Below are 24,973 nucleotides of genomic sequence, written 5' to 3'. Positions count from 1 at the left end.
CTTGTATGTTCAATCAAAAGCAAATTCCACTGAAACAAATGGTTCCAACTTTCACTCTCATATCCGTTCATCATCATCAGTTATGATTTGTGACTGTTTGGTTTTCTTTCTTTCTTTCTTTTTTTTTTTTGTTTCTCCCCTTTTCCCCTCATCTGCAGAGACGTCCGAGGAACCATTAGTTGATCTATCTGATGTTTTGAACACTGACGCAGACATCTTGGGAATGCTCGGAAAGCCAAGCAGTGACTCTGGTGCGTCATATATCTCACAGGCAGTCACAGTGGCAAGAATTTATTATTAGTCACCTAGCTGTGGGCTTACAAAATTTTTTACTCCTAAATCAGAATTTTGTCCCAGACTGCACAAGTTTATTTTTCCTTTCGCCACCTTGATTTTTTTTTTCTTTCAAATATCACATTCTTGAAAAAATACCTTTTTTGTTTGTTCACCTTTGGTTTTATCTTCTGTTGGTTTGCATTGTCTGAAGCGTGTTGTGCTTGTTCTGTCTTCACTATTTTTTTCACTCATTTTATCTGGTTTTTGGGTTCTTGTAGGTCTTGATTTTTGCCCCTTCCAGGTTGACAGCTCACCTCCTCCTTTTGGTAAGGGTGCTCTGGCCTACTAATCCCTTGCTTTAGTGCATTCTTCCTCTCTTACAGTGTCTGTCTCAATTTGAGTGTGCATGTTTACGAGCCGCTTTTCCCAACCATGCCAGATTGTCGTAACACTCATAAACCGCTTAGTGCTTCCCTAACACAGCGCACAGTATCGACTCAAATATGTATCGTGTGTCAATCTTTGTTTGTCCTACACCCTTTCACAAAATCACATCTGCCTAGTCTGAGATGTCTTCAAGATTGCAAAGAAACAAATTAACAGGGACGTTCGAGCAGCTGAGAACCGAGCAATATAGAGAACGAGAGCCATCGGCAATGTCCTTCCCGTTCCTGAAGATGGTGAAGGTCGTCTGTGCTCATTCCTGTGGCTTCATGACACGTTCTTTGTTCTTTGTGAACACAGTTGCTTTCATTTAGATACTAATACTACTTACCTTAAAATTTAGTTTTAATACAGTTCCTGCTGACCATCGAAGTCTAAGACAATTGAGGAGAGTATTTTTTTGCACTAATAGGCAGACAAAGTCTAACATTGTTTAATTTTACAATGATTTAGAAACCCAAATTATTATTCAGTTTTCTAATTATCAACGATTTCCAAACTGAGCAAGTTTGCATTTCATCCCTTTTCAAAGAGATTGATTAGTATTTTGTACAAAAGACTTGTCGACGTCAGAGCAATATATTATAGTGCTGATTATAAATAATGTCTGTATATCTTCAGTGAGTATTAGTATGACCTGTCTGTTTCTTCTCAGTTCCTAAAACAGTCATTTTACACAACCACAGGAACTCCAAGGAACTGTAATCATATACTGTTCAGTTTTGATTGCATTCCACAGGCTGTTAAAACAATAAACGTGTTCTCTCTTCAAGTCTATATTCACGATTACCTTCTTGGCCGGGTATTTTGTTGGTTGCTTTCTGTGTGAGGGTGTGTGTGTGTGTGTGTGTGTGCGTGTTTGTGTGTATATGTCCGTGTTACGATTTGTTTTTGTATGTCTGTGTGTGTTTCCACAGCTGGTCTGGACATTGGGCCCCTGGCAGACAGTTCCCCAGTGGCGCCCCATTCTCAGGCTGGCCGGAGGACACCTCGAACCCTTCCAGAGGAACCCCTGGACGGCATACTCAGCCCAGAGCTTGACAAGATGGTCACTGACGGTCAGTGTGGGAGACCAGGGATCCATTTTCTGCCACATTTTGCACAAAGGAACTTTTCTACATGATCCAAAAGCTGTTTAAGGAATTTAGTTTCTTTACCTGCAGTTCACTAGAGAAACCAGGGTTTCCATGACTATTTAGTCTCTGCCGAAGGGTAATACTTATTGGAGGTTAAAGAACTGTCTGTGTGTTGATTGATTGCTTTGTTTAAAAGTAAGCAGGGAACTTTAAATTGCAGTCCACACTCTTATGAGTAACCTCCCTTAAGGTTTTGTGGTTTTGTATTTGCACATATGATGTAGCACAACGGCTGTTGCTTTTTGAAGTGACAGCTGACTAATTTGGCCGACATTCAAGGGGCATTTGATCGAGGTGAAACTAAGACAGTAAAGATTTGAAGGATCTTTTACTTCCATGGAAAGTTCCTTTACGTTAGTACGAAAAACAGGCTTGTAGTCGAGATGCCACTTTGGATATGAATGCATTTGTTTTACACTGTCAGTTTAAAAGGTCAGATTGAATATTGGTCGTCTTATTTGATTCTCTCTTTGTTTCAGAATCCATTCTCAGCAAACTTTATAAAATTCCAGGTTGGTAAATTTGTCCTTTTTCTAAAGTTTTATCCCACTCTTAAGTAATAGGACTTGCTCCTAATTCCAGATTTAAATATTGTGCAAATTAATGTTGTACAGGTGGAATAAATTGTATTAACATCTTTATGGAAATAAATTAAAAACATCAAAAATAATAATGCCTATGAATTCAATGTTTTTATCACATTTTCAATAAATATTTTGTAATATGTAATCTTCAAACTACCATTAACTATTAGGTTTGAAATGTTATTACGGTATATTATTTGGCATCAGTATCTCTATAGCTTATCGACTATTCTGAATTCTTACACTGCAGTTTATTATATATAATGCACACACACAACATTACGCTACTGCACTTTGTTACAGAGCTGGAGGGCAAAGATGTGGAGGATCTCTTCACAGCAGTCCTCAGCCCAAGCACGAGCCAACCACCTCCACCACAGGTGCCTCACCCCCATGGTCCAGGGTCCCTTCCTGCCACACCTGGCACTAGTATGCCTCACCCCAATGCAGGTACGTCATTAATCACCACAGCATGGTCACGTGTAGATTCGGGAAATTCCCTCATTCACCACTTAAATCATGTCTGTAGGGAATCCCATGTTTCCAAGGATGCCAATGATCAATGGTATGATGGGACCAAACCAACGTTTCCCTACAAATCCTGGAGCAGGGCCCTGCATCCCTGAAAATTTCTCCCCCCTTAACCGTATGCCTTTCACTGACAATCCAAGGTAATGTACTCCTCTCTTTTTTTAAACTATTCAATTCTTACCCAATAGATAAATAGTATTCATTTTTGTCATTGCTGAATTATTCCTCAAGAGCTGTTGTCGTTGTTGTTGCAGGGACAGAAAATTTAATCAGATGACGAGAGAGGCAGTTGGTCCATGGCCCTCCCCTGCCCATGGCCCTGGCCCTACACCCCCTGGATCTTTGCCCGAAGGGGAGACTGAAGCCATGTCAAATGCCCAAAGGAGTACACTTAAGTGGGAGAAGGAAGAGACTCTTGGAGAGCTAGCTACTGTCGCACCAGTCCTGTATACCAATATCAATTTCCCCAACCTCAAAGAAGAGTACACAGGTTTGTGCATGGCTCTAAAGCTCCTCATTTCTGTACATTTTCTATTGTACTATTTCTGTTGTGTGTTTTATTTCTATTTCTATCTGTCATCATCACTGCTTTTGCTTATCTCTGGTTACTGTTTTGTTCACACTGCCTTGAATGCTTGTTGAGACCTGTTGGCATGACAACTCCTCTTATTCCTCCAACAGACTGGTCTACAAGAGTAAAGCAAATTGCAAAACTTTGGAGGAAAGCTAGTTCACAAGACAGGGCCCCATATGTGGTAAGATTGGTTTAACTGTTAAATTTGTCAATGTTTTTATGCTATTTTAAAGTCTGAACAATATGATGAAGGTTAACATTTAATCTATGGGGTGGAGATATTGGTATGTAGGATGTTGACTCATGTGTCCTGCATCTTGCCTTTTTCCATTACCATCTGAAATCCATTTCAAGCCATTCCCAGATGAACTAATTACTATTGCACGTCCTGCCTCGGCCTTAGAACTCACTATGGTCTCAGTAATTAAGTTCACTAGAAGTAATATTACCTGGCAGAGGCCACTTCCAATGACCTACTGTCGTTTTTACCACTGTTGCAAGATTAAGAAACTGCCAGCCAGTACTGTGGGGACTACTTATTCCCTGTTTTGCTGTATTGGTTCTAATGGCAGCCAATCCTTGACCCATACATCTGGGAGGTTGTACATTTTTAAAGTCATATTTATTATTCACCAAGGTCTTTGCTGGAAGTGATCTTTTGACATAAACCTGCCTGTCAGTGCAAGGCCCAATGTATTATAATGGGATTAAGCAAATGTTATGAAGGAGAAATTTATTCACTTATTACAGGTAATTAGTGTGGCGTAGGTAGCCTGTTTTTCTGTATTCTTGGGTTCTATGGAATGTTTATGCCTAATACATAATTGTGATTGATTTGCTGTCTAGCAAAAGGCAAGAGATAACCGAGCAGCCCTGCGTATCAACAAAGTCCAGATGTCGAATGAGACGGTGAAGAGGCACCATCCACAGCAACAGCCCCCTGAGGTGTTTGATCCCAACATACCACTAGACACAGAACTCCTGTTTAAAGACCCTTTGAAACCAAAAGAGTCAGAGCATGAACAAGAGTGGAAGTTTAGACAGGTAAGAGTGTATGCAATGAAGTCAGCGTATGCAGCGGCAGGTCCACATTATATTAAGACAGCTAAGAAGTGGTGGTTTAGTAAAGATCCCTAAACAACTGCACTATTCCTCCACATTAACCCTGATGTCATTGATGGTTAGTAGGTCCAGTTCATTTTTAGCATGACAATGATAATTGCTGTATCCCTTTTTGAGGTCTAATCCCTCTTTTCACTCTGTCCTTTCTGCAGCAAATGAGACAAAAAAGCAAACAGCAAGCCAAGATCGAAGCCACTCAGAAATTGGAGCAAGTTAAAAATGAGCAACTCCAGCAGCAGCAACAGCAACAACAGCAGACTAGCCAGTCAGATGGTGATGGCAACAACAGTGGAAACCAGAGCCCAGCCTCCCAGCCCAGTAATGGTAGCATGTCCCCCATGCAGCAGCTCAACCCTAAAGAAAGCTTTGCCAGGCCGCAGCTACCAGGGACGCCCAATTCAGGGCCTCCAGAGGACGTGTTCTTGCGACCCCCTCCTCCCCCTCCATCTGGTCCTTCGTCTCAACCCCAGTCTCCACAGGTATTCTCACCAGGATCCTCTGGTTCCAGACCTTCTTCTCCATGGGACCCATATGCCAAGATGGTTGGAACCCCAAGACCACCAACTCTTGGACCAAATGCATGTCGCAGAATGCCTATGGAATCGGGTAAATCCCCCACGTCCTTAATGGAGCAGCAGGACAGGGGGAGGCCTTCTCCTGCTCATGAATCTTTTGGCTCCCCAACATCGATGAGCAGTGACCCTTATGCCAAACCACCTGACACCCCAAGGCCAACCGGGGAAATGGACCCTTTTCTGAGGCCCATGGGTCCCCCCAGAGGTAGTCCAGCTGCTCAAGGTAGACCCCCAATGGGTTCTCCAGGCAGAGACCCGTACTCAAGACCCATGATAAGGAATGATGCCTATCAGCGCATGGCTCAGAACAGGATGATCTTGTCTGACCCTTACTCCAGGCCTCTGCTAACACCAATCCCTGGAAGTAATGAGTCTGGCTCAGTCCCTCTGTTTAAAACACCTATGCCCCCTCCACAGGCTCAGGATCCCTTCAGCCGACCAGGTCCACATCCCAGTGATAGATTCTCCCACAATCTACAGAATGACCCTTACGCACAGCCCCCACATACCCCAAGACCATCAGGGAATGACAGTTTCACCAGTCCTCCCAGAATGGGCCAGCATCACCCTCAGGGGCACTCGTTTGCTCAGCCAGGACCAATGACTCAAATGTCCAGAAATCCTTATGCACACGCACCTTCCACACCCAGGCCTGACCACTTCACATATGATCCCTTTGCCCAGCCTTCTGGTCCCAACAAGCCACCTGTAGACCCTTTTTCTCAGCCTACAGGTAACCAGCGATCCATCAACGAACCTGGTGCTCAACCTCGACCATTTTTTGAACCATATGCTCGACCTCCTGGCACACCACGTCCACATGACAACTATGGTCAGCCATCAAACACCTCTAGCCCATCCAAGGACCCTTACTCACAGGCCCCGTCTACTCCTCGCCCCAGTGGGATGAACCAGTACTCTCATCCATCCCACCCAGGACAGAGGATGTCACCTTCCCACTCAATGGACCCTTATGCTCAGCCACCAGGTACTCCACGGCCCTCAGTGGGAGAAAGATTTTCTAAGTCACCGGGTAGCCAGAGAGGGCCAGTGGAGCCTTTTACTAGTACACCTGGGCCATCAAGGCCAGGAAGTGCTGACATGTTTTCCCAGCCTGGAGCACCCAGACCTATGCTTAATGACCCGTATGCCCAGCCGCCAGGGACCCCAAGGCCTGGTCCTGATTTGCTTGGCAGACAGGGGCCACGGCCAGGACCAATGGGAAGCCAGGATCCTTTCTCACCACCTCAAGGCAGGCTTCAAGAACCCTTCCCTCATCCAGACTCTCAACAGCCAAAAGTCCCTAGTGTGTCAGAAGATGGATTTACTCAGTCCCCCTCAAGGAGACCCAGTCAAACACCTAGCCATGACCCATTTGAACAAGCTCCCATGACCCCTCGTCCACAATCAACAGAGAAATTGGATATGAAAGATCAATCAGTTGGGGGTAACAATGGAACTGGCCCTCAAGACCCGACCCAGCTGTCAAACAACCTACAGATGCCTGGTGCATCCTCTGAGACTCAAGGCGTTGCACTTGCTGAAAGCGAGGAAAGACTCAGACAGGTAAGTGAATATTGTGGTTTCTGTTCAGTTTTGAATCGCATCATTCTTACGTTAAATTGAGTAGAAGCAAACAATAAAACAAAACATACAAAACATATTAAAACAAAAGTATGACTGTTGTGCTGTTCTTCAGTCATACCATATCCCTTGCTCTAATCAATCTTTGTGGGTAAGAGGTAAAAGTGTGACATTATTGTCTAACAAAAAGCTTACATATCTTTAAATTTTTGTTTTGTAGCGACAACGAATAAGGGAACTAATCCTGAAGCAGCAACAACAGAGGAGTGCCATTCGACAAGAGAGGGGCCCTCAGGAGCCTGCAGGCAACATGACCCCAGGAACACCACGGCCCTGGCCCAATGAGGGCCCTGGTCAACAGGAAATGTTCAACCGGCCTCCTCCACCTTATCCTGGACAAGGACCCATGAGAGGACCAATGAGGTTTCCAGGACCTTTACCAGGGGATCAGCGTGTCGCTTTCCCTAATGAAGGACAAATCCTCCGGGGCCCACATCCTGGAGATCCTAATTTGAGGCATCAAGGACCAAGGTTTGTGTTTGAGTGTGTGTTTCAGGTTAATTAATAACATGATATTTCACAAATGTAGACTTCCCCTTTCTCTCGGTTTATATATGTTTTTGTTTTTGTTTTTTTTTTCTATTTTAGGTTCGCCTTTCCACCTGGGGTTTTGGGACCTCATGGAAACCAAGAGTTTTTTCCACGGGGGCAACACCCAATGCAGGATGTCCCTCATCAACTTAGACGGTCCATGTCCGCTGAAATGGCAAAAAGTATGGGAGGAAATCCAATGGGGCTGCCCCAACACTTCCCACCACGCAATATGCAAGTGCAACAGCACAATATAATGGGCCAGCCTTTCATTGAGTTGCGACACAGAGCAGCAGAAAATAGGCCACGCATACCATTTCCCCCTGGTGCCATGCAGGGAAGCCACATGGATCCCAACTTGCAGGGTCAAAGACTAGCAGGTTTTCCAGGACCACATGATTCCAGGTTCGCTTTAAATCAGGGACTCGGAATGGTAGAACCTATGGGGAATCAGCCGGGCCACTTACAGCTCTCGGCCAGCATGGATAATCTTCATCAGCAAAGCCAGATGCCAGGAAATAACGCTCTCAAACAATCTCCACTGATGAGATCTATGAGCCAGCCTGCTTCAAATGAGACCCAAAACATGGCAGCATCCATTATCCTATCTGCACCCCCTGCTGTTCAGACGGAGACTGTGGCCAACAGTGAAAGTGTGGAGGAAAAGCTGGATGCAGAAGAATCTGCAGTCAAGGATCTAGAGGATGTGGAAGTGAAAGACCTGGTAGATGCTGACTTGGAAAACCTTAATTTGGACCCTGAAGATGGCAAAGACCTAGATCTAGAGACCAATGATTTGCACCTTGACGACTTTCTAACATCTGGGAAATTTGACATCATCGCTTACACAGACCCTGATCTAGACGATATCAAGAAAGACATGTTTAATGAGGAACTGGATCTCAGCGATCCAATGGATGATAATAATGACATGGCAGACACCAATAAAAATACAAACGCTGGTAGTGAAGCTTCATCCAGTTCAACATCTGGACTGGCAAAGTCAGAGGCTACAAGTGAGCAGTGTACAGATGAAGTCAAGTTGGAAGTCCCCGGCAATCAAGACTCTGCTTCTTTGGCACTTGGGCAGGAAATTAAAACGGAGGTCAAAGACTGCCCGAAGCCTCCCGAAGTGGCAGACCAGCAAGCTCCTGGAAACACCTTAATCTCGAACCAGCAGGGAGTTCTCCCTGACTCCACCCCAGTCCTGTCTAGTTTACTAATTAAACAGCAACCTGAAGAGCAGTCATTAAATCCAATAATTGAATCTGTCAGTCAAGGAGGTAACCTCATGGCCCAGCAGAACCAAGTCACTGATACTCAGCATACCTCTGGACTTGCAATGAGTCAAACAATATCTGACACCACGACTGCAGGAGATGTTTCTATGACTGGATTTGGGGCAGACCATCAGGTGGGGGTGAACCCTGGAGTGGATCAGAGTGGTCTGAGCCAGGCCCAGCAGGCAGCATTGAACCAGGCAATGGGTCAGCATGGCCAACATCGTCCTCTTCTGCTGGAGGAGCAGCCACTTCTATTGCAGGACCTCCTAGACCAGGAGAGGCAAGAACAACAGCAGCAGAGGCAGATGCAGGCTATGATAAGACAGCGCTCCAGTGACTCCTTCTTCCCCAACATAGGTAAATTAGTTAGACCCCTGCCTTTATTTGTCAAAATTGTGCCCTATCTTTTTTTCAGAGCCGTTATTTCTGACAGTGCACTGTTTGTCATTTGTAGATTTTGATGCCATCACTGACCCCATCATGAAAGCTAAAATGGTTGCCCTAAAAGGCATCAACAAAGTCATGGTTCAGAACAACATGGGGATGCCTCCAATGGTCATGAACAGGTGAAGAGTTTATTTTGGTACCGCGTTCATATATTTTGCAGCTTGAGAAAAAAATGTAAAGCTTCTAGCAGGTTAATAAACCAACCTAATAACTAAACTACTTGGATATGTTGTCACTACAAAAAAGAAATGCTATTGAAATTTTTCTATGTTGCTGTATTGCAGATTTCCTTCTGCCCCTGTACCACCTTGTCCTGAAAGCACACCCCTTCCTCCACAAGTTCTTGGACAGGTAATGTTTCATTACTCAGCTTAGATGCTATTTTAAAACTCCATAGTCTTAGCTGTAATTATAGAATAATGTCCTTGTCTGCCTTGGTATCAGGATGGCAAACTGACACAAGTAGCGCGGCCGAATCCCCCCAACTTCGGACCAGGATTTGTCAGTAAGTTGTCTAAAGATTTCTATGCATTTTCAGATATTTTGGTTTGAAGTTCTGTTTGGCCTAGAAATATAAAGATGTTTGTTTTTTGTTTTTTTTTTCATCCTGTCAAGATAGCTAAATAAAGGGCCTTTTCTTGTTTCAGACAATGCTCAGAGGGCTCAGTATGAGGAGTGGCTCCAGGAGACTCAGCAACTACTTCAAATGCAGCAGAAGTTTCTGGAAGAGAAGATCGGGGCTCACAGGAGGTCTAAGAAAGCTCTATCTGCCAAGCAGAGAACAGCTAAGAAGGCAGGGAGAGAGTTCCCAGAGGAGGATGCTGAGCAGCTCAAACTTGTCACAGAGCAGCAGGGTGTAGTGCAGAAACAACTGGAGCAGGTAAATGTTCAGGTTGGCAGGCAACCATTGAATTCTATCTCACCACTATTCTTCACAGTCGCTGCCCTCAGCACTGTCCTTTTATTGGTCTTGTGAGGATGGTTTAAAGGTCTAAAATAGGGATAGTCCATTAACACTTATGTGACCCTCCAGCCGGGCTAATGTTACTCTCAGTGTGTGGTACTGAAATACATATGAAAGAACTTAAGTTCATCAGTCTTCCTAATTACAAGAAAAAAAAAATTGTATCAGGGTGCAAATCAAATTTAAGAGAAGCACATACTTCTCTTTTCGTTTTCATTACTTTCAATATCTTTCATACTATTCATTTAACTTCAATGAGGATATATCATTATTTCAGAACTAATTAGTGTTAATATTAGTCCAGTTTGATTAAACATGGTAGGGTATGCACGTCTAGCTATTTTCCTACCAAGCAGACTTGAAAAATAGTAATGCAAACCGAAGAATTCTAAACACACATACTTGCTCCACTGCAGCTGTCAACCTGCGTTGACTCCCTAAAATTGCACTGCTAGAAAAAAAAAGCTCTTGGCAGAGTGTACTTTCCAGCTCTCACTTCAAAGATCCATTTTTCAGTTACATCTTGAAAGTAAAATATCTCAACTTCTTCTTCGGGTGGACTGGTTTCCTCACCACTATAGCATAGAACAAGTTTTAGGCCATGCATAATTGCGTTGGGGTTGTCATAGAGAATCATTATTTTTATTTGTCTTCTTTCAGATCCGCAAGCAGCAGAAGGAACATGCTGAACTTATTGAGGAGTACCGGGTGAAACAGCAGCAAAACAATTTGACTCCGATGATGCCTGCAATGCACCCTTTACCAGGACCTGCTGGCATGATGCCCAGTGGGCCACCAATCGTCCAGCCTCCCATGAACCCCATGATGCAGATGCCGCTTCATCCCGGCCAACCAAACGCACCCCCTCGTATGCCCAACCCTCCGCCTGGCTGGCATTCCGGTGCTCCTATGCCCATGGGTGGACCAGGAATGCCTCCTGTAATACCCCCTCAGGTGCCTGTGGGAAATCCAGCCCAGCCCCTTCAGATGCCAATGGTTAATGTACCTCAGCACGCACAAATGCCTGTGGATCCTCAGGCACCACCCGCTCCACCAGGTGGCGTAAAACCCATGCAGGCAGGCGGTGTGAAGTTTGACGACAACAACCCATTCAGCGAAGGCTTCCAGGAGCGTGAGAGGAGGGAGAGGCTTAGAGAGCAGCAGGAAAGACAGCGGGTGCAGCTCATGCAGGAAGTTGAACGTCAAAGAGCGCTGAAACATCGTATGGAGCTGGAGCAGCAAGGGATGATGGGGCCAGATGGGAACATGGCGCCGCTCTCCCAAATGCCATTTTTTAACGCAGAGCTGCCACAGGACTTTATGCAGCCTCAGAGACCCCCTCTGCAACAACAGCAGCAACTTGGACCAATGTTCCCCCAGCAGCAAGGCATGCAGCCAGGTATGAGCTCACCACCTGGAACATTTATGCAAGGCGACAGGAGAGCGATGATGGGAAATGGGATGATGCCACCAGACATGGGGCCGGGTATGGGGCCTGATAACGTCGCCCTGCAAGGACCCAACTTTCCTCACGGCCATCCAAGGCCTCGCCAGTTCAGCGGGTCAGGAATGATGCTTCACATGCCAGGTGAAGGTCCACCGTTTGGTGGTGACTCGTCTACACCTCTGCCATCCAACTTTCCAGGCGCGGGGCAGTCTCTCATTCAACTCTACTCCAACATCATCCCGGACGAAAAAGGGAAAAAGAAACGGAACCGCAAAAAGAAGAAAGATGACGACGCAGATTCTGTCAAGACACCTTCAACTCCGCACTCCGACCTCACAGCCCCTCTCACACCGTGTGTCTCGGACACTTCCTCGACTCCCACCAGAAACACCCACGTCTTTGGAGACCAGGACTTGTCAAGGTCCCCTTTACTGGGATCTTCCACCCCCAGTCACTCAGAGCTCGAGAGGCAGCTTTCTGGAGGACAGTCCGGGCAACATAGTCTATCATCAGACGCATCGAGGAGCCAGGCTCAGGAGCACGATAGGATCCTCAGCAACATCAAGCTGGAGCAGACCGACGCCAGTGAGTGTCATGGGCCTATTGGCTCAGAGATCAGCTCCGTGAAAGAAGAGGGTAACAAAGGGGGTGCATCCCCGTTCCCTGCTGGGCAAAGTCCAAACAAAGGGGAGGCAGGCAATGAACTACTGAAACACCTTCTGAAGAACAAGAGCACGCCTCCACCGGGATTGTCCCAGCAGAGGTCAGAAGAAAGCCTGCGCTCGGAGGAGGAGGAGACCACAGACTGCAAAAGCCTTTTGAGACAAAGCTCCATAGACAGCAATGGGGTAAGTGTTTTTGTTCATCAAACAGTCGCAGAGTGCTGTGAGGGTGATCAACACAGTGAGTCATAGAGGGGGCTAAGTGATTCAGATGGGAGGCGCGTCACAGTTAAATCGGTATGAGTCATAGCTCTGGGTATATTTGAATAAGTCATAGCATGTTTGTTACGACTCGGCTGGAGGGCCACAACAGTGTGTAACGATGCTTTTGAAATCATCTCAGCTAAGCGATACTAAGTTTTCGCTGTGATTTATCATGCGACGGCATTATTTTATCGTCTTCAGGCCTATTCAGATGGCACCCCTGACTTTCCTGGACCTCTGCTCCCTGAACAGGAGAAGAAGAAAGGGAGGAACAAGAGGGCACCTAAAGGAGGGGAGAAACCTGCATCTCGCTACAAGAAGAGGAAGAAGGAAGGAGACGAGAGGCAACTGATGCACTCTGGCCCCGACACCGTAATGACCCAGATCAAACAGGTGAGACTGACTTTTACATCTCATCACCTGTTGTTCTTCACTTTAGTAGGAGCTGCACGTCCTTAGGAACAAAGGGCGGTAGAAAGATTATAGCTTCAGATACGAATGCTTCATTCTGAGTTTTACAGCTTTAATTACTGCCAGAGCAGAAAATTGTCTCTGCCAAGTGCACAGACACTAATTTCACATATCATAAGCATATTACTGTAATTAGGCAGCAGTCGACTGACAGTTACACTCCCAGGTATTAGAAGCTGTTATTATTCAGGAGAGCTGATGGCGATTCATGCTTATATTGCAAGTCCCTCATTGATTGAGTTTGCTAATTTCAACTTTATGACGCTGACTCACTCATTAGAAATGTTCATTATCATCACTGACATTTAATGCAACCTATATGAGCTTGTAAATAAGTATGCTAGTTTCTCACATGAATAGTATTGATTTGTGACTGAGGGGTGTCTTCACAAGAGCCAGAGCTCAGAGTTAACTGTTTAAAGGTGAACTATTTACCTAAACTGGTCTGTTGTGTAGAGATTAAACGGCTCACTAATTTTCCAGTACTTGATCTAAACTCTTGTTTGCTTGCAATTCAGACAGAACTGTCTACTTGTGTTAAAAATTTCGGAACTGTGTAATAATCTAACCTACGTACGAAATACACAACCAATGCTCCTGAAATATTCCTGAAATAGCTTATTGGGAATTGAAATGAATCTTGACAAAAACACAGCAACTGCATTCCATTACTTTGATTTGTTGTGTTGGGGATGTTTTTGTGTGTGTGAACCTTCCTAACCCGTCCACTGGTTCGGCTTTTCTCTCCTTACACAGCAGCTCTCCCTGCTGCCCCTCATGGAGCCACTGATTGGTGTCAACTTTGCCCATTTCGCTCCCTACGGCAGTGGCCAGCTCAACGGAGAGAACCTTTTGTCCGGTACTTTTGGCAGTGCCTCACTAGACGGCGTCTCTGATTATTACTCCCAGCTGGCGTACAAGGTGAGTTCTGCTAACCGCGCACGAGGTAAACAAGGGGCCGTGTGTTCGGGTCTGGCTCAGTGTGCTGACGTTGCATTGGTCTCGACACCCACAGCAGAGTAACTTGAGCAATCCACCGACACCGCCGGCGTCTCTTCCACCGACCCCACCACCTGTGAACCGGCAGAAAATGATCAACGGGTTTGCCACGACAGAAGAGCTAGCGAGCAAAGCTGCCGCCATGGGTAAGCACTGAAGACGCAGTGTCTTAACATTTCTGAAGGATAATTTCCTCCAGATAAGGTTTCCCACTAGATTTTACTGCCATTAGCATAAAACCTGCTTAAGGAAGTGACATAAGTCAATCATCACATACTAGCATTGTGTGTGTGTGTGTGTGTGTGTGTGTATACATATTGACATTCTTTTATTTATTTCTTTTTTTTTTTTTATCACAGTGTCCAAAGGCCTTGTCCCAAAGCCGCTACATGTCCCATTTAGGACCGAGGAGGATCTGCTAGCCCGGGCCATCGCTCAGGGTCCCAAAACTGTGGATGTTCCAGCTTCGCTCCCCACCCCTCCTCACAACAACCAGGAAGAGCTCAGGTAATGGATAAACAACAGCGCTTGATGCGATGACAGTTTATTTGAGCCGCGCGGTTTTGACTGCAGGGATTCATATTTTCTTGTTTTTCCAGTAATAGAGGACAGGAGCCCGGCAAGGACAGGGACACGCCTGACAGCTTCGTTCCATCCTCATCTCCTGAGAGCGTGGTTGGCATGGAGATCAGTCGCTACCCAGACCTGTCTCTGGTGAAGGAAGAGCCGCTGTCCCCCTGCCTGTCACCCGTCCTCCCCATGCTTCCTGCACCTGATGGGAAAGGTAAACAACCAACAACTCAGCATTGTTCAGTCATTCAGTTATATTTAATTGATGCTTGGCATGCAGCTTAAACACGCAGCTCCAGGTTATGGTTCCTGCATATCGTTCAAGTATCCATTGATTTGATGGTCTTTGATTTACAAACAGCCAACGCTGTGCTTGCAACGAAAAAAAAAAATTAAAAAATTTTACATTCGTCTACAAATATCGTGATGTGTGTGCTCTCCTCCCCATCCTTGTCCCTGTCTTTGTTCAGTGGTTTACAGACACTTTTGATTTTTTTTTCTCTCATTTAACGTGCTCTTTTCTCCATCTATCACCACATGTTCTTGTGTGCATGTGTGGAGCAGATGTCATTATTTGTGCTGCGTATAAAAGCGAGGCGAGGCAAGGCCTCAGACATGAGTAGTGTGGCAGTTTTTCAGAATGTCCTTCCTTTTTATTTTCCAGGGACGCGGATCAAACTGCAGGATATCAAGACCGAGCCGTCTCCGATGATCTTTGGCTCCCCCTTCGGCCCCGTTTCGAACGATTCCAAACAAGGGCTGGTGTCTGTAGCCATCACGCTAAGACCAGATGCGGTGAGAATACTTGAGCGGGGTCTTCAGCAATTCGACGTCAACTTTATTCTTGCCTTTGGTTGCATCACACTCTCTTACACAATTAATGACCTCTTGTTAATTCTTATGTAAGGTGTTTCTACCTGTCTGGCTTCTTCTGTTTTACAAGGCAAATAAACTCCTAATTTTTTCTATCTAAGGTAATCACTCCTAAACTTTACTCTATCATCTTTATAGTAACAGTGGATCAGAAACATGCTGCGGGATTCTGTGCTTAACATTTAGGAGGCGCCTTATTGTGGATACAAGAGGGGTCGGCTTTCCATTATTATCTATTAGCCCTATGTCATGTTCAGTTTCTGCCTTTTCCTCTTCAAAGTAAGCGTACTATTTTGCGCATAATGTGCTCTGAGATGCTGTTGGAGCTTTTGGTTTTAGGTTATTCTTTTTTTAACAAAAAGTTGTATTTTCCTGTAACTTCGTCTTCCTTTTCTACCCTTTGGCTCCCGTAGTTCCATCAACAACAGCACAGCAGCAAGCAATGAAGAGTTTGCCCCCCAAAAAAAGGCACAGGCTCGTCAGTCAGGAGTGTGAAACTGGTTCTGTTTTGTGACATCAGACCTCGAGCAAACTGCAGTTTGTCTCAAAGCTTGAGTTTAAAAGCTGGTGCAGCTAAAGGCAGCAGCACAACCAATTTATTTCAGCATCTCAAACAGAGGCATGCGGCCGAGTGGGAGAATTATTGCTCACTACAAGATGATGCAAGACTTCAATGGTACACAACCGCCCGATTAAAAGCAGCCAACATCAGAAGAATCATTTTTATGAGAAGTGCATTTGTGATTTTCCCGTATTGGAGCCCAGTTTCTGACATTCGGAATCAACTAAGCATGCAAACCAAATCAAAAAGGCACGCACCTGATTCAGTTCACCCCCAACTGACTTTGTAATAATAGTCTTAAAATGACATTTAATTATATAATAATAATAAACTTTATTTATATAGCCCCTTTCACGGATAAAAAAAATCACAAAGTGCTTAACAATAGAATGGTACATAAAATAAAAGCAAATAACAATGACATAAACAAAAAAAATCAATTAAAAAAAATCATTAATGCTCATTAAGGCAAAGAATAAAAAACAATAAAAGGCTCTAAGGACAAAAAAATATGTAAAAACTGTTATTCAACCGAAAGCCTGTCTAAATAAAAATGTTTCCAGCTGTTTTGTAAATACATCACAGGAATTTATGCGTCTCATAGATAGTGGGAGAACGTAGTCTGGGGGGCAATAGCTTTAAAGGCACGGTCACCTCTTGTTTTGTAGTTTGTTTTGGTTCTTTGGGACCGTAAGTAGATTATGGTCAGCTGATCCGAGAGCCCGAGTAGATGTGTAGGTCTGTAAGGAGGAAGTCAGCAACACATAGGGGTGTTCGACCATGTCGGGCTCTAAAAGTGAAAAACCAAAATTTTAAAATCAATGCGAAATTTAATGTATTTTGATGAAAGACATAATCAGCTAAACTGTCTGTGTCTTTTTGTCTGTCTCAGAACATCACGGGCGTCGTGGCAGCCATTTCGGACCTGCTGTGCGTGAAGATCCCCAGCAGCTATGAAATCGGCAACGGAGGACCCCTGTCTATGCTCGGCGGTCCAAGAATGGGCCCCCACGGCATGGAGCCGCGGCCCCCCATGCTCTTCCACGAGCACGGTGACAACGGAGGCTTTCACGGCAGGCCCGGACAGATGATTAGGCCCGGTGGATTACATGGGATGATGCAACAGCAGCAGGCACATCATTTCCGTTTCCATCCCAACAGCCCAGGTGAGGGAATAAAATTAAATTAAACAAGAGCATCTCCCGTTCCCCCAGGTACTGCAATACAGTCTGTAATTGAAATGTCATGTCTGATTTAAGGTAAACACAATCAGACCCTGAGAAAAAGCGCAATTTGGAAACAATTTTTTAATTTAAAAAAAAAAAAAACAGCAGTTGTTTTTCTTAACGCGACTTACAAACTGCCTTTATTTATCTGAGGCTGAGGGCAGCATGTGCATCATATTCTGATGTGCAAACTGTATTTATTTCATGGTTTCTCTCCGCTAAAATGTTTTCTGTAACAGGAGATCTATTGTTAATAGTTCACACAAAATAAATCATCTTTCATCTGTGAGGTGACAAGGGCGGAATGCATTTTAAAATGGACGTCCTTTCTGACGCTTCAGGCTCTGCTGCAGTACGAGGACCCGATCATAAGACCCCTGCCAGCCCTGGATGTAAACCTCAGTGGTGCTGCCATTGTAAGGTGGTGGTTCTGGGAAATGGAGTGCAGAAAGCCATCAAAGACCTCCCAGCACACATGAAGGTATTCGAGTTAATGAGGATGAAATGCTGTATATATGCAGTCATACGTCTATAAATTAAAAACAAATGTAAGTGGGGTTTTAGCCAATTTACTTCATTACTCAGACATCGCATCGTGAGGTAATGGATGCTTGACGAGATTTGTTTTCTCATCATGACTGAAGTGGTCTTGATATAGTGCAGCATTAAGTGTACACGGGGTGCAGTGCAGTTCAACAGCCCAATGCCCAAAAAAAATCATTTTATTATTGATTCGGTTGTGGGAGCTGAGACTGGAGGTTCAGACCTTACTTACTTTAGAGGATATACAGTACAGTCTACTCTCAGCCCGGAGGCCCACACACATCTTTATATTCATGCACACTGTGCTACTCTAACACTGTGCATGTCCCCTGATTATGTAAATCCCGCCGGCTGGAGTTAACTCTATTTCACATCAGTTAGTGGGTTAAATGGCGTAGCCTATGACTGCAGACTTGGAGTATTTTTGATTATTTAAATATTGAATATTTTTGATGTTTATTTCATAAATTCGTTTAACATCACTTGAGCTGAAGCATTGGTCAGACTTTTGATTTTACACCTCATTATTTATTCAGCGTGTTAATACTTGGGGTTGGTTTCTCCCCCACAGCAGCTTGAAGGTCGTTTCAAATCTGAAGAAGACCTCGTCTTCTGCAGCCACAGCTGCTTCCTTCTCTACTGTTCGTCGTCGTCAGCGCAGTCGAGGTCGAACGCGGAAGCTAAGGTTCGTCTAAATGGAACCCTTGAAAAAAAAAATAAAAAATAAAACTTTTAACGTAATCTGTTTTAACACCACGGGTCTTGTCTCGTCTCCCCAGGAATCGGTGTCCCTTCTCCCAGCCTCCGAGCAAACAGAGAGCCTCTCTAAAACCCAGCACCAGTACAGCAACAACATGTCCTCACTGGATGTTCATTGCCTGGCCCAGCTTCAGCCCAAGCAGTCTCCCCCCTCCACCCCTCCCATCCCTTTCCCCATGGCGGGTGAAACTCCCAAAATGGAAGCCAAGTCCGATGCTCTCAAAGTGACAGTGAAGCTTAAGGCCCGGCCGAGGCTCCACGACGGCTGGCACCAGGGAAAGAGGCAGAAAGGACTCCGGTGGAGGAAGTGGACTGTCCAGGTGGTGATACCGAGAGGGAATTCCCAGCTCCCGGACGAGGATAAGATCGACGAGCTCCTCAAGAAGCTCGGCGCCTCCCTGCGTCCCCCGGCTTTGCTCCGAGACCAGAGACGCTGCTGTTTCTGCCACCAGTTCGGAGACGGGATCACCGACGGCCCCGCTAGGCTGCTCAATCTGGACCTCGACGTGTGGGTGCATCTGAACTGCGCCTTGTGGTCGACCGAGGTGTATGAGACGCAGGCGGGCGCCCTCATCAACGTGGAGCTCGCGCTGCGCCGCGGCCAAACCGTGCGCTGCGCCTACTGCCAGCAGACCGGAGCCACCAGCGGCTGCCATCGCCTGCGCTGCACCAACGTGTATCACTTCACCTGTGCCCTGCAGGCTCAGTGCACCTTCTTCAAGGACAAGACCATGCTGTGCCACGCCCACAGACCCCGCGGGACAGCCGGGCAAGCGCTGGAGCACGAGCTGCGGTGCTTCGCCGTGTTCCGGCGGGTCTACGTCCAAAGAGACGAGGTGCGTCAGATCGCCACCGCCGTGCAGCAGCCGGAACTAGGTTACACCTTCCGGGTGGGAAGCCTGGTGTTACACGCCATGGGCCAACTAACCCCCCTGCAAATGGCAGCCTTCCACTCCTCAACCGCCATCTTTCCAGTCGGCTACGAGGCCTGCCGCATTTACTGGAGCATGCGCCACGGCAACCGCCGCTGCCGCTACATCTGTTCTGTTGAAGACAGAGAGGGCTTTCCGGAGTTCACCATCAGAGTCATTGAACAGGGCTACGAAGACCTGGTCCTGACTGACGCCTCTGCTAAAGGTTTGCCCTCGCTGATCACCAGAAATCACTGCACCCGCGTCTCATTTCACATTTTTAACTGTGTTCCTGTCTCACCGTCACAGGAGTGTGGGATAAGGTCCTGGGTCCCGTTGCCGAGAAAAGAACAGAATCGGGCACTCTGAAGCTGTTCCCCGTTTACCTGAAAGGAGAGGATCTGTTCGGGCTCACAGTCCCCGCAGTCACCAAGATCACTGAATCGGTTTGTCGCTTTCGCTCGAGTTTTTAAAATATTAACTGATCCCCTAAATTACGTTCTGCATCTCTGTGAACTGCGCTGTGTTCTGCTCCAGCTCCCGGGGGTGGAGGCTTGTGACAGGTACTCGTTCCGTTACGGACGCAACCCTCTCGTGGAGCTGCCTCTCGTGTTCAATCCAGCCGGCTGCGCCCGCGCCCAGCCGAGAACGAGCTCTCCCTACGCCTCCCTGGTGATAAGGTAACTCAGATCGAAGCTGACGTTAAACGACTTATGTGGGTATATGTTGTCTCAAGGAAAAACAAGGTAAAGATTAACGACTTATTCACCTGCTCTAATTAAAGGCCCCAGCCACAGGCCGTATCCAGCAGCAGTGCCAGGTCTAACCAGAATGTGGCTCAAGGAGAAGGTGGCGCTCCGCATAACAAGCCTCCAGTAGTGCACCCCAGGTCCTCCCAGTACCGCTGGATGAAGAGTGAGTGGAGAGCCAACGTCTACCTGGCCCGCTCCCGCATCCAGGTGAGTCACCACCATATTCTTCATCAAGAGATGCTGATACGACAGGATTTTGCTTCCTGAGGACAGAATGACGAGCCGCTCGTATCATGTGTATTTCCAGGGCCTGGGGCTGTTTGCTGCCAGAGACATCGAAAAACAAACTATGGTGATTGAGTACAATGGAACCATCCTCCGAAACGAGGTTGCCATCAGAAAGGAAAAGATCTACCGGTCTCAGGTATTTAACGCTTTTTGAGCTTAAATTCCTCTCGTTCACATGTGTTTTTTGCCAAAACTGACGACACGCAATTGTTCTTCTGTCCCTTTGCAGAACCGAGCGGTGTTCATGTTCCGCATCGACAGCGAACATGTTGTTGATGCCACCCGTAACGGAGGGCTTGCAAGGTACTGTGAGATCCACACATAACATTTCGTAAACATTCTTTTAAATATAAATTTTATATTAGAAAACTTTGATCAGTGGATGTGTAAAAGAGTCACTTGATGTGTTAATGTGTCTGAATTTTGGGGTGAAATCTAACACTCAGTACGTTTACAAAAAAACTAAAATATGCCTTAATCGGACTATAACAGGAGAACTTAAGTGCATGTAAACACGTTACTCCGATTAAAATCGGAGTTCTCATTATCCGATTGTGACACCGAGATAATGCGATTGGAATTAGGTTTTCCCCGCCATGTATACGGCTTAATTGCAGTATTGGTCGAATAATGCGTGTGCTCCACAACCACTGCACTGACGTGTGACATCCAAGAAAGCCGGTCGTAGAAGAAGAAGAACATGAACGCAGCCGTTAGAAGAACCGTCTGAGGGATAGCGCGGATCTTATCTGCACCAGAAGTTGCGCAAGCATTACATACGAGATTTAAAAATGTATAGTATCCCTATGGTCGTTGTTTGAAACGCCGGTCCGCCACATGAACGACTCTAGTTTATTATATCACGCAATAGGTCAACCAGAAATTCTTTCCGTATTAACGTGGTATTAACCCGCTGAAACGACACTTATCGCCACCTAGTGTGGAGGAGGAGAACAGTTATTCGATTTTCTTGCGCTGCATGTAAACTGGGACAAGGACTGTAGTCAGAAAGTCGAATTTTGAGCGTAGCTCGATTAAGCTCTGCATGTAAACGCGCACACTGTCCAACTTGTGTTCAGTCAGTCAGTCTCAGCCTCTTTCTTACTCACAGTACAGTGTCCCTACACACCACCACAGACCATGAACCTTCATACGCGCATGTGTGTCTTATGCGTTTTTTGCCAACTGTACAGAAATTACAAATAATCAGGATGGTTTTTCATGTCTACTGTGAGCGACGGTCTTTTATATTCTATTAAAAATGACACAGAACATGATAACGTATATACTGGAAAGACTTGCCTGAAACATGGATGTAATGAATAAAAGATTAGTTTTTAAAACATGGCGAGCGACTGGTTAATTTAAATGACTGACCCACTTTATTCTCCTGCTCGGCTTCCCTCATGGCAGCGTATCATACATTGTTTGCCACTGTGTAGCTTCTGTGTTAAGTGTCTTTGCCTGCACGCATAACATTAAAGTGATGTCTCAATCCAGCTGCACGTGTGCGGTCCACGGCTAATGGACTGTGCAGGTCTGCAAGTGGTACGTCTATGTTATGTATTACAAGAACTGGGTAGTGGTACCAAGATGGCGTCCCTTTTTGCACTGTTCCCGGAGCCACAAATTAAAAGCATTAAGAAGGAGGCTCCTTGAATTTTACATGTGTGATAGTCTGGGATGAAGCTTTTACTGAGGTGTTGTCTTCTCTTTACATTTTATTTTAAATTAAAGAAAAGAAAAAAAAACTCGGTTGACTGCATTTTGACCTTGCCACATCATCAACAAAACCTACAGTAACACAGACCGATCAGCCACAACATTAAAACCACTGACGGAAGAAATTAACATTAACAATCTTGTGACAATTCAATGTTTTGCTGGGAACCTGGCATTCATGTGGACATTACTTAGACATGATGGGTCACAACTGTTTTGGAGGACTTACACAATAATAGGAAGAGGGTTCTAATGTTGTGGCTGATCGGTAGAGGTTACAGTGATACTTGACATGTTTTTTTTGTTTTGTTCTCCAGATATATCAATCACTCTTGCGCCCCTAACTGTGTTGCTGAGGTGGTGACATTTGAAAGGGGTTACAAAATCATCATCAGCTGCGTTCGCCGGATCGATAAAGGAGAGGAGGTGAGCGTCTTACTTCTGTCTCATTTCTACGACTCAAATGCAAATCTCAGCAACTGATATTTCTCCCTTCCTTTTTATTTTCTCCTCGCCAGCTGTGTTTCGACTACCAGTTTGACACTGCTGAGGGCCAGCACAAGATCACTTGCCACTGCGGTGCTCCTGAATGCAGGAAGTGGATTAACTGAACAAAACGACAAACCCGAATGCATTCCTTGCTATCGTTTGTGCGGATGCTGCGGCCTCTGCACGGGGGGGGGGAATAAAAAGAGACTTCACACTAAAGTCATTTCATGAATGAGCAGAAGGCCTGAACCCTTGGAGAAACGTAGACGTTGGTTCATCAAGTTCATGGAGTTAAAACGGTTGGCGGGAGAGAAATGTGACACAGTAGCAGGACGTGACTCGTGCCATATGTGAGGGGGCTCTGTTGTATGCGACGCCTCTGTCTGTCTGTATGTATCTGCGTGTTGGGCGTACATGGGGGTGCGGAATCCACCAGCGAATGAGAAAGCACTGTGCAGGGTGCGGCCTTATAGCTTACTAAGGGCAGGCCCTTTTGTTTCATACTGTTAATGTATACCGTATGACTAAATGTAGACATCACTGAATGAGGAATGTACAGCAACGAATACCGCGAAGGGAATATTAACTTGCACTAAAAAAAAAAAGAAAAGAAACAAAAAAACACACACACACATACACACACACACCCACACAAAAACTTTTAAATACTTGATTCCATGAGTCAGTTTTATCATAGGTCTCTGTCATGTGATTTGTGTGGAATTCGAGAGGTTTTGTATTTATTACTGAGTGAATGAATTTTATTCTCAAAATGATGAGATTGAGTTAAAGAAGGCTAGATTGCTATTGTTTTTGAAGACTGAAGAAGACTTGCTGTTACTTTTGTAAAAAATGTACATAAAGAAAACTATAGGAATAACCGACCAAATACTACCTTAACCTTCTTGATGTTTGGGTGTTTTTAAATTGTTTTTTTTTTCTTTTTTTTTTTCTTTTTTTGTTCTGTTTGTCATTGAAATTTATTTAAGATGGACGTTATTTCAGTTTGAGAGTATATATTATGATTATTCTGTACAGAATTTGTAATATAACCACAATAATTCACAAAGTATTTTTGTTGTATTAAAAGTAAGGTATTGTAGCGTAGTGTTTTGTGACTTACACATACTTTGACCACTCAAAAAAAGAAATATTTTTGTTGACTAACGAGTTATCAGTTACAGAATCACGACGAAGAAGAAGAAGAAAAAAAAAAGACTTCAAATAGTAAGAGATCATTGTGATCTGTTTGCTGTTGATCAGGTTTGATTTTAAAGAACTGTGAATTAGGTTTTAAAACCCAAAAACAACTTTTTAACTTTTTATCGCAAATAGAAACGGCAACGTGTATTTACATGTTTTTACTTTAAAAATGGGGTGCGGACGTCTAATGATGTTGTGACTCTGATGAACCAGTGTGTGACGGAAAGAATCATATGGGGGGAGCTGTAGGTTTTTTTTTTTGTTTGTTTGTTTGTTTTTTTGGACAGAAATGGCATTCTACTTAATCAAAAATATTTCTTATACTGACACTTCACAAGTCACATGCTTAGGAGCAGAAGAGTTTTTGCGTGCACAATTTCAAGTCGACTGTAAAATTTTGGAGACAGTCTTAGAACTTGTAATGTATATGGCATGTATTTTTTTAACTTTCCGAAGACTCAATTGTATATATTTTCTCAATGAATGGTTGTAACAAAATTGTTTCTTGGATATTTTTCTTCTCTTGTATGTATGATATTACATCATCCTGCCAGCGTGTTTGTGCTACATTTCTTGGTCGTGTAAAGTAGTCAGAAATTGTTTTTCTTTCTTTTCTTTTCTTTTTTTTTTTTTTTGGAAAATGCCTTTTGAAGTGTACAGAGTATGAGGTTTGGAGTTTGTGGAATTGAATTTAGAAACATTTACAAAAAATAAACTATTTTACATGTTAGCAAGTTGTGTATGTGTCATAAATAATTGCACAGTTGCATATATTTTCTTTTAAATATGAACACATATTAAGCCTTTTACCATAGAAGCACCAAGAACCACTGATAAATGGTTTCAATTTATTTGATTTCAGCTGAATGTAACCCATCTGTTCTTTGTGCTGGGCCTTGAATGTCGATCCAATCCGAATCACTCCTGGGAGTGGCATTGCAGTTTTGACTGCGGCTAAAAATACTGCAGCCCCTTGATACCTCTGACACTGCTGGAGAAAAACATCTATCACAACATATATCAAAAAAAATAAATAAAAGTAAAAATGCATTCTCCTTGAGCAAGTAAGTGTTTAATTGTCACCACCGAGATGCATTGTCTGGAAATATTTCAGGCTCTGG

General features: G+C 44.7%; 1 protein-coding gene across 10 annotated transcripts in view; it reads left to right on the top strand.

Moving 5' to 3' along the window:
• The window catches only part of kmt2cb (lysine (K)-specific methyltransferase 2Cb), a 61,095-nt gene extending 36,513 nt beyond the window's left edge, over nt 1-24,582 (top strand). For 4 of the 10 annotated variants that reach the window (XM_047589487.1, XM_047589485.1, XM_047589479.1 and 1 more), the window contains 34 exons: nt 159-251; nt 555-602; nt 1,638-1,778; nt 2,336-2,368; nt 2,744-2,890; nt 2,970-3,111; nt 3,226-3,461; nt 3,653-3,726; nt 4,392-4,589; nt 4,820-6,808; nt 7,047-7,357; nt 7,475-9,057; nt 9,155-9,266; nt 9,432-9,498; nt 9,592-9,652; nt 9,795-10,027; nt 10,772-12,406; nt 12,686-12,877; nt 13,712-13,876; nt 13,971-14,100; nt 14,314-14,461; nt 14,554-14,738; nt 15,189-15,319; nt 16,852-17,125; nt 17,527-17,666; nt 18,300-18,413; nt 18,508-19,624; nt 19,708-19,844; nt 19,936-20,078; nt 20,183-20,357; nt 20,458-20,574; nt 20,668-20,741; nt 22,478-22,586; nt 22,679-24,582. In XM_047589487.1, coding sequence (XP_047445443.1) covers nt 159-251; nt 555-602; nt 1,638-1,778; nt 2,336-2,368; nt 2,744-2,890; nt 2,970-3,111; nt 3,226-3,461; nt 3,653-3,726; nt 4,392-4,589; nt 4,820-6,808; nt 7,047-7,357; nt 7,475-9,057; nt 9,155-9,266; nt 9,432-9,498; nt 9,592-9,652; nt 9,795-10,027; nt 10,772-12,406; nt 12,686-12,877; nt 13,712-13,876; nt 13,971-14,100; nt 14,314-14,461; nt 14,554-14,738; nt 15,189-15,319; nt 16,852-17,125; nt 17,527-17,666; nt 18,300-18,413; nt 18,508-19,624; nt 19,708-19,844; nt 19,936-20,078; nt 20,183-20,357; nt 20,458-20,574; nt 20,668-20,741; nt 22,478-22,586; nt 22,679-22,771 — 10,547 coding nt within the window. In that variant the 3' untranslated portion in view covers nt 22,772-24,582. The remainder of the gene's footprint in view (nt 1-158; nt 252-554; nt 603-1,637; nt 1,779-2,335; nt 2,369-2,743; nt 2,891-2,969; nt 3,112-3,225; nt 3,462-3,652; nt 3,727-4,391; nt 4,590-4,819; nt 6,809-7,046; nt 7,358-7,474; nt 9,058-9,154; nt 9,267-9,431; nt 9,499-9,591; nt 9,653-9,794; nt 10,028-10,771; nt 12,407-12,685; nt 12,878-13,711; nt 13,877-13,970; nt 14,101-14,313; nt 14,462-14,553; nt 14,739-15,188; nt 15,320-16,851; nt 17,126-17,526; nt 17,667-18,299; nt 18,414-18,507; nt 19,625-19,707; nt 19,845-19,935; nt 20,079-20,182; nt 20,358-20,457; nt 20,575-20,667; nt 20,742-22,477; nt 22,587-22,678) is intronic. The other 6 variants (XM_047589484.1, XM_047589483.1, XM_047589481.1 and 3 more) reach the window with 6 other exon arrangements.
• Nucleotides 24,583-24,973: the final 391 nt, after the last annotated feature.

This window comes from Mugil cephalus, chromosome 7, assembly GCF_022458985.1.
Source record: "Mugil cephalus isolate CIBA_MC_2020 chromosome 7, CIBA_Mcephalus_1.1, whole genome shotgun sequence".
Lineage (NCBI taxonomy): Eukaryota > Metazoa > Chordata > Actinopteri > Mugiliformes > Mugilidae > Mugil > Mugil cephalus.
Note: the sequence above shows the minus strand (reverse complement) of the source record. Positions and strands in the feature narration are given on the sequence as shown.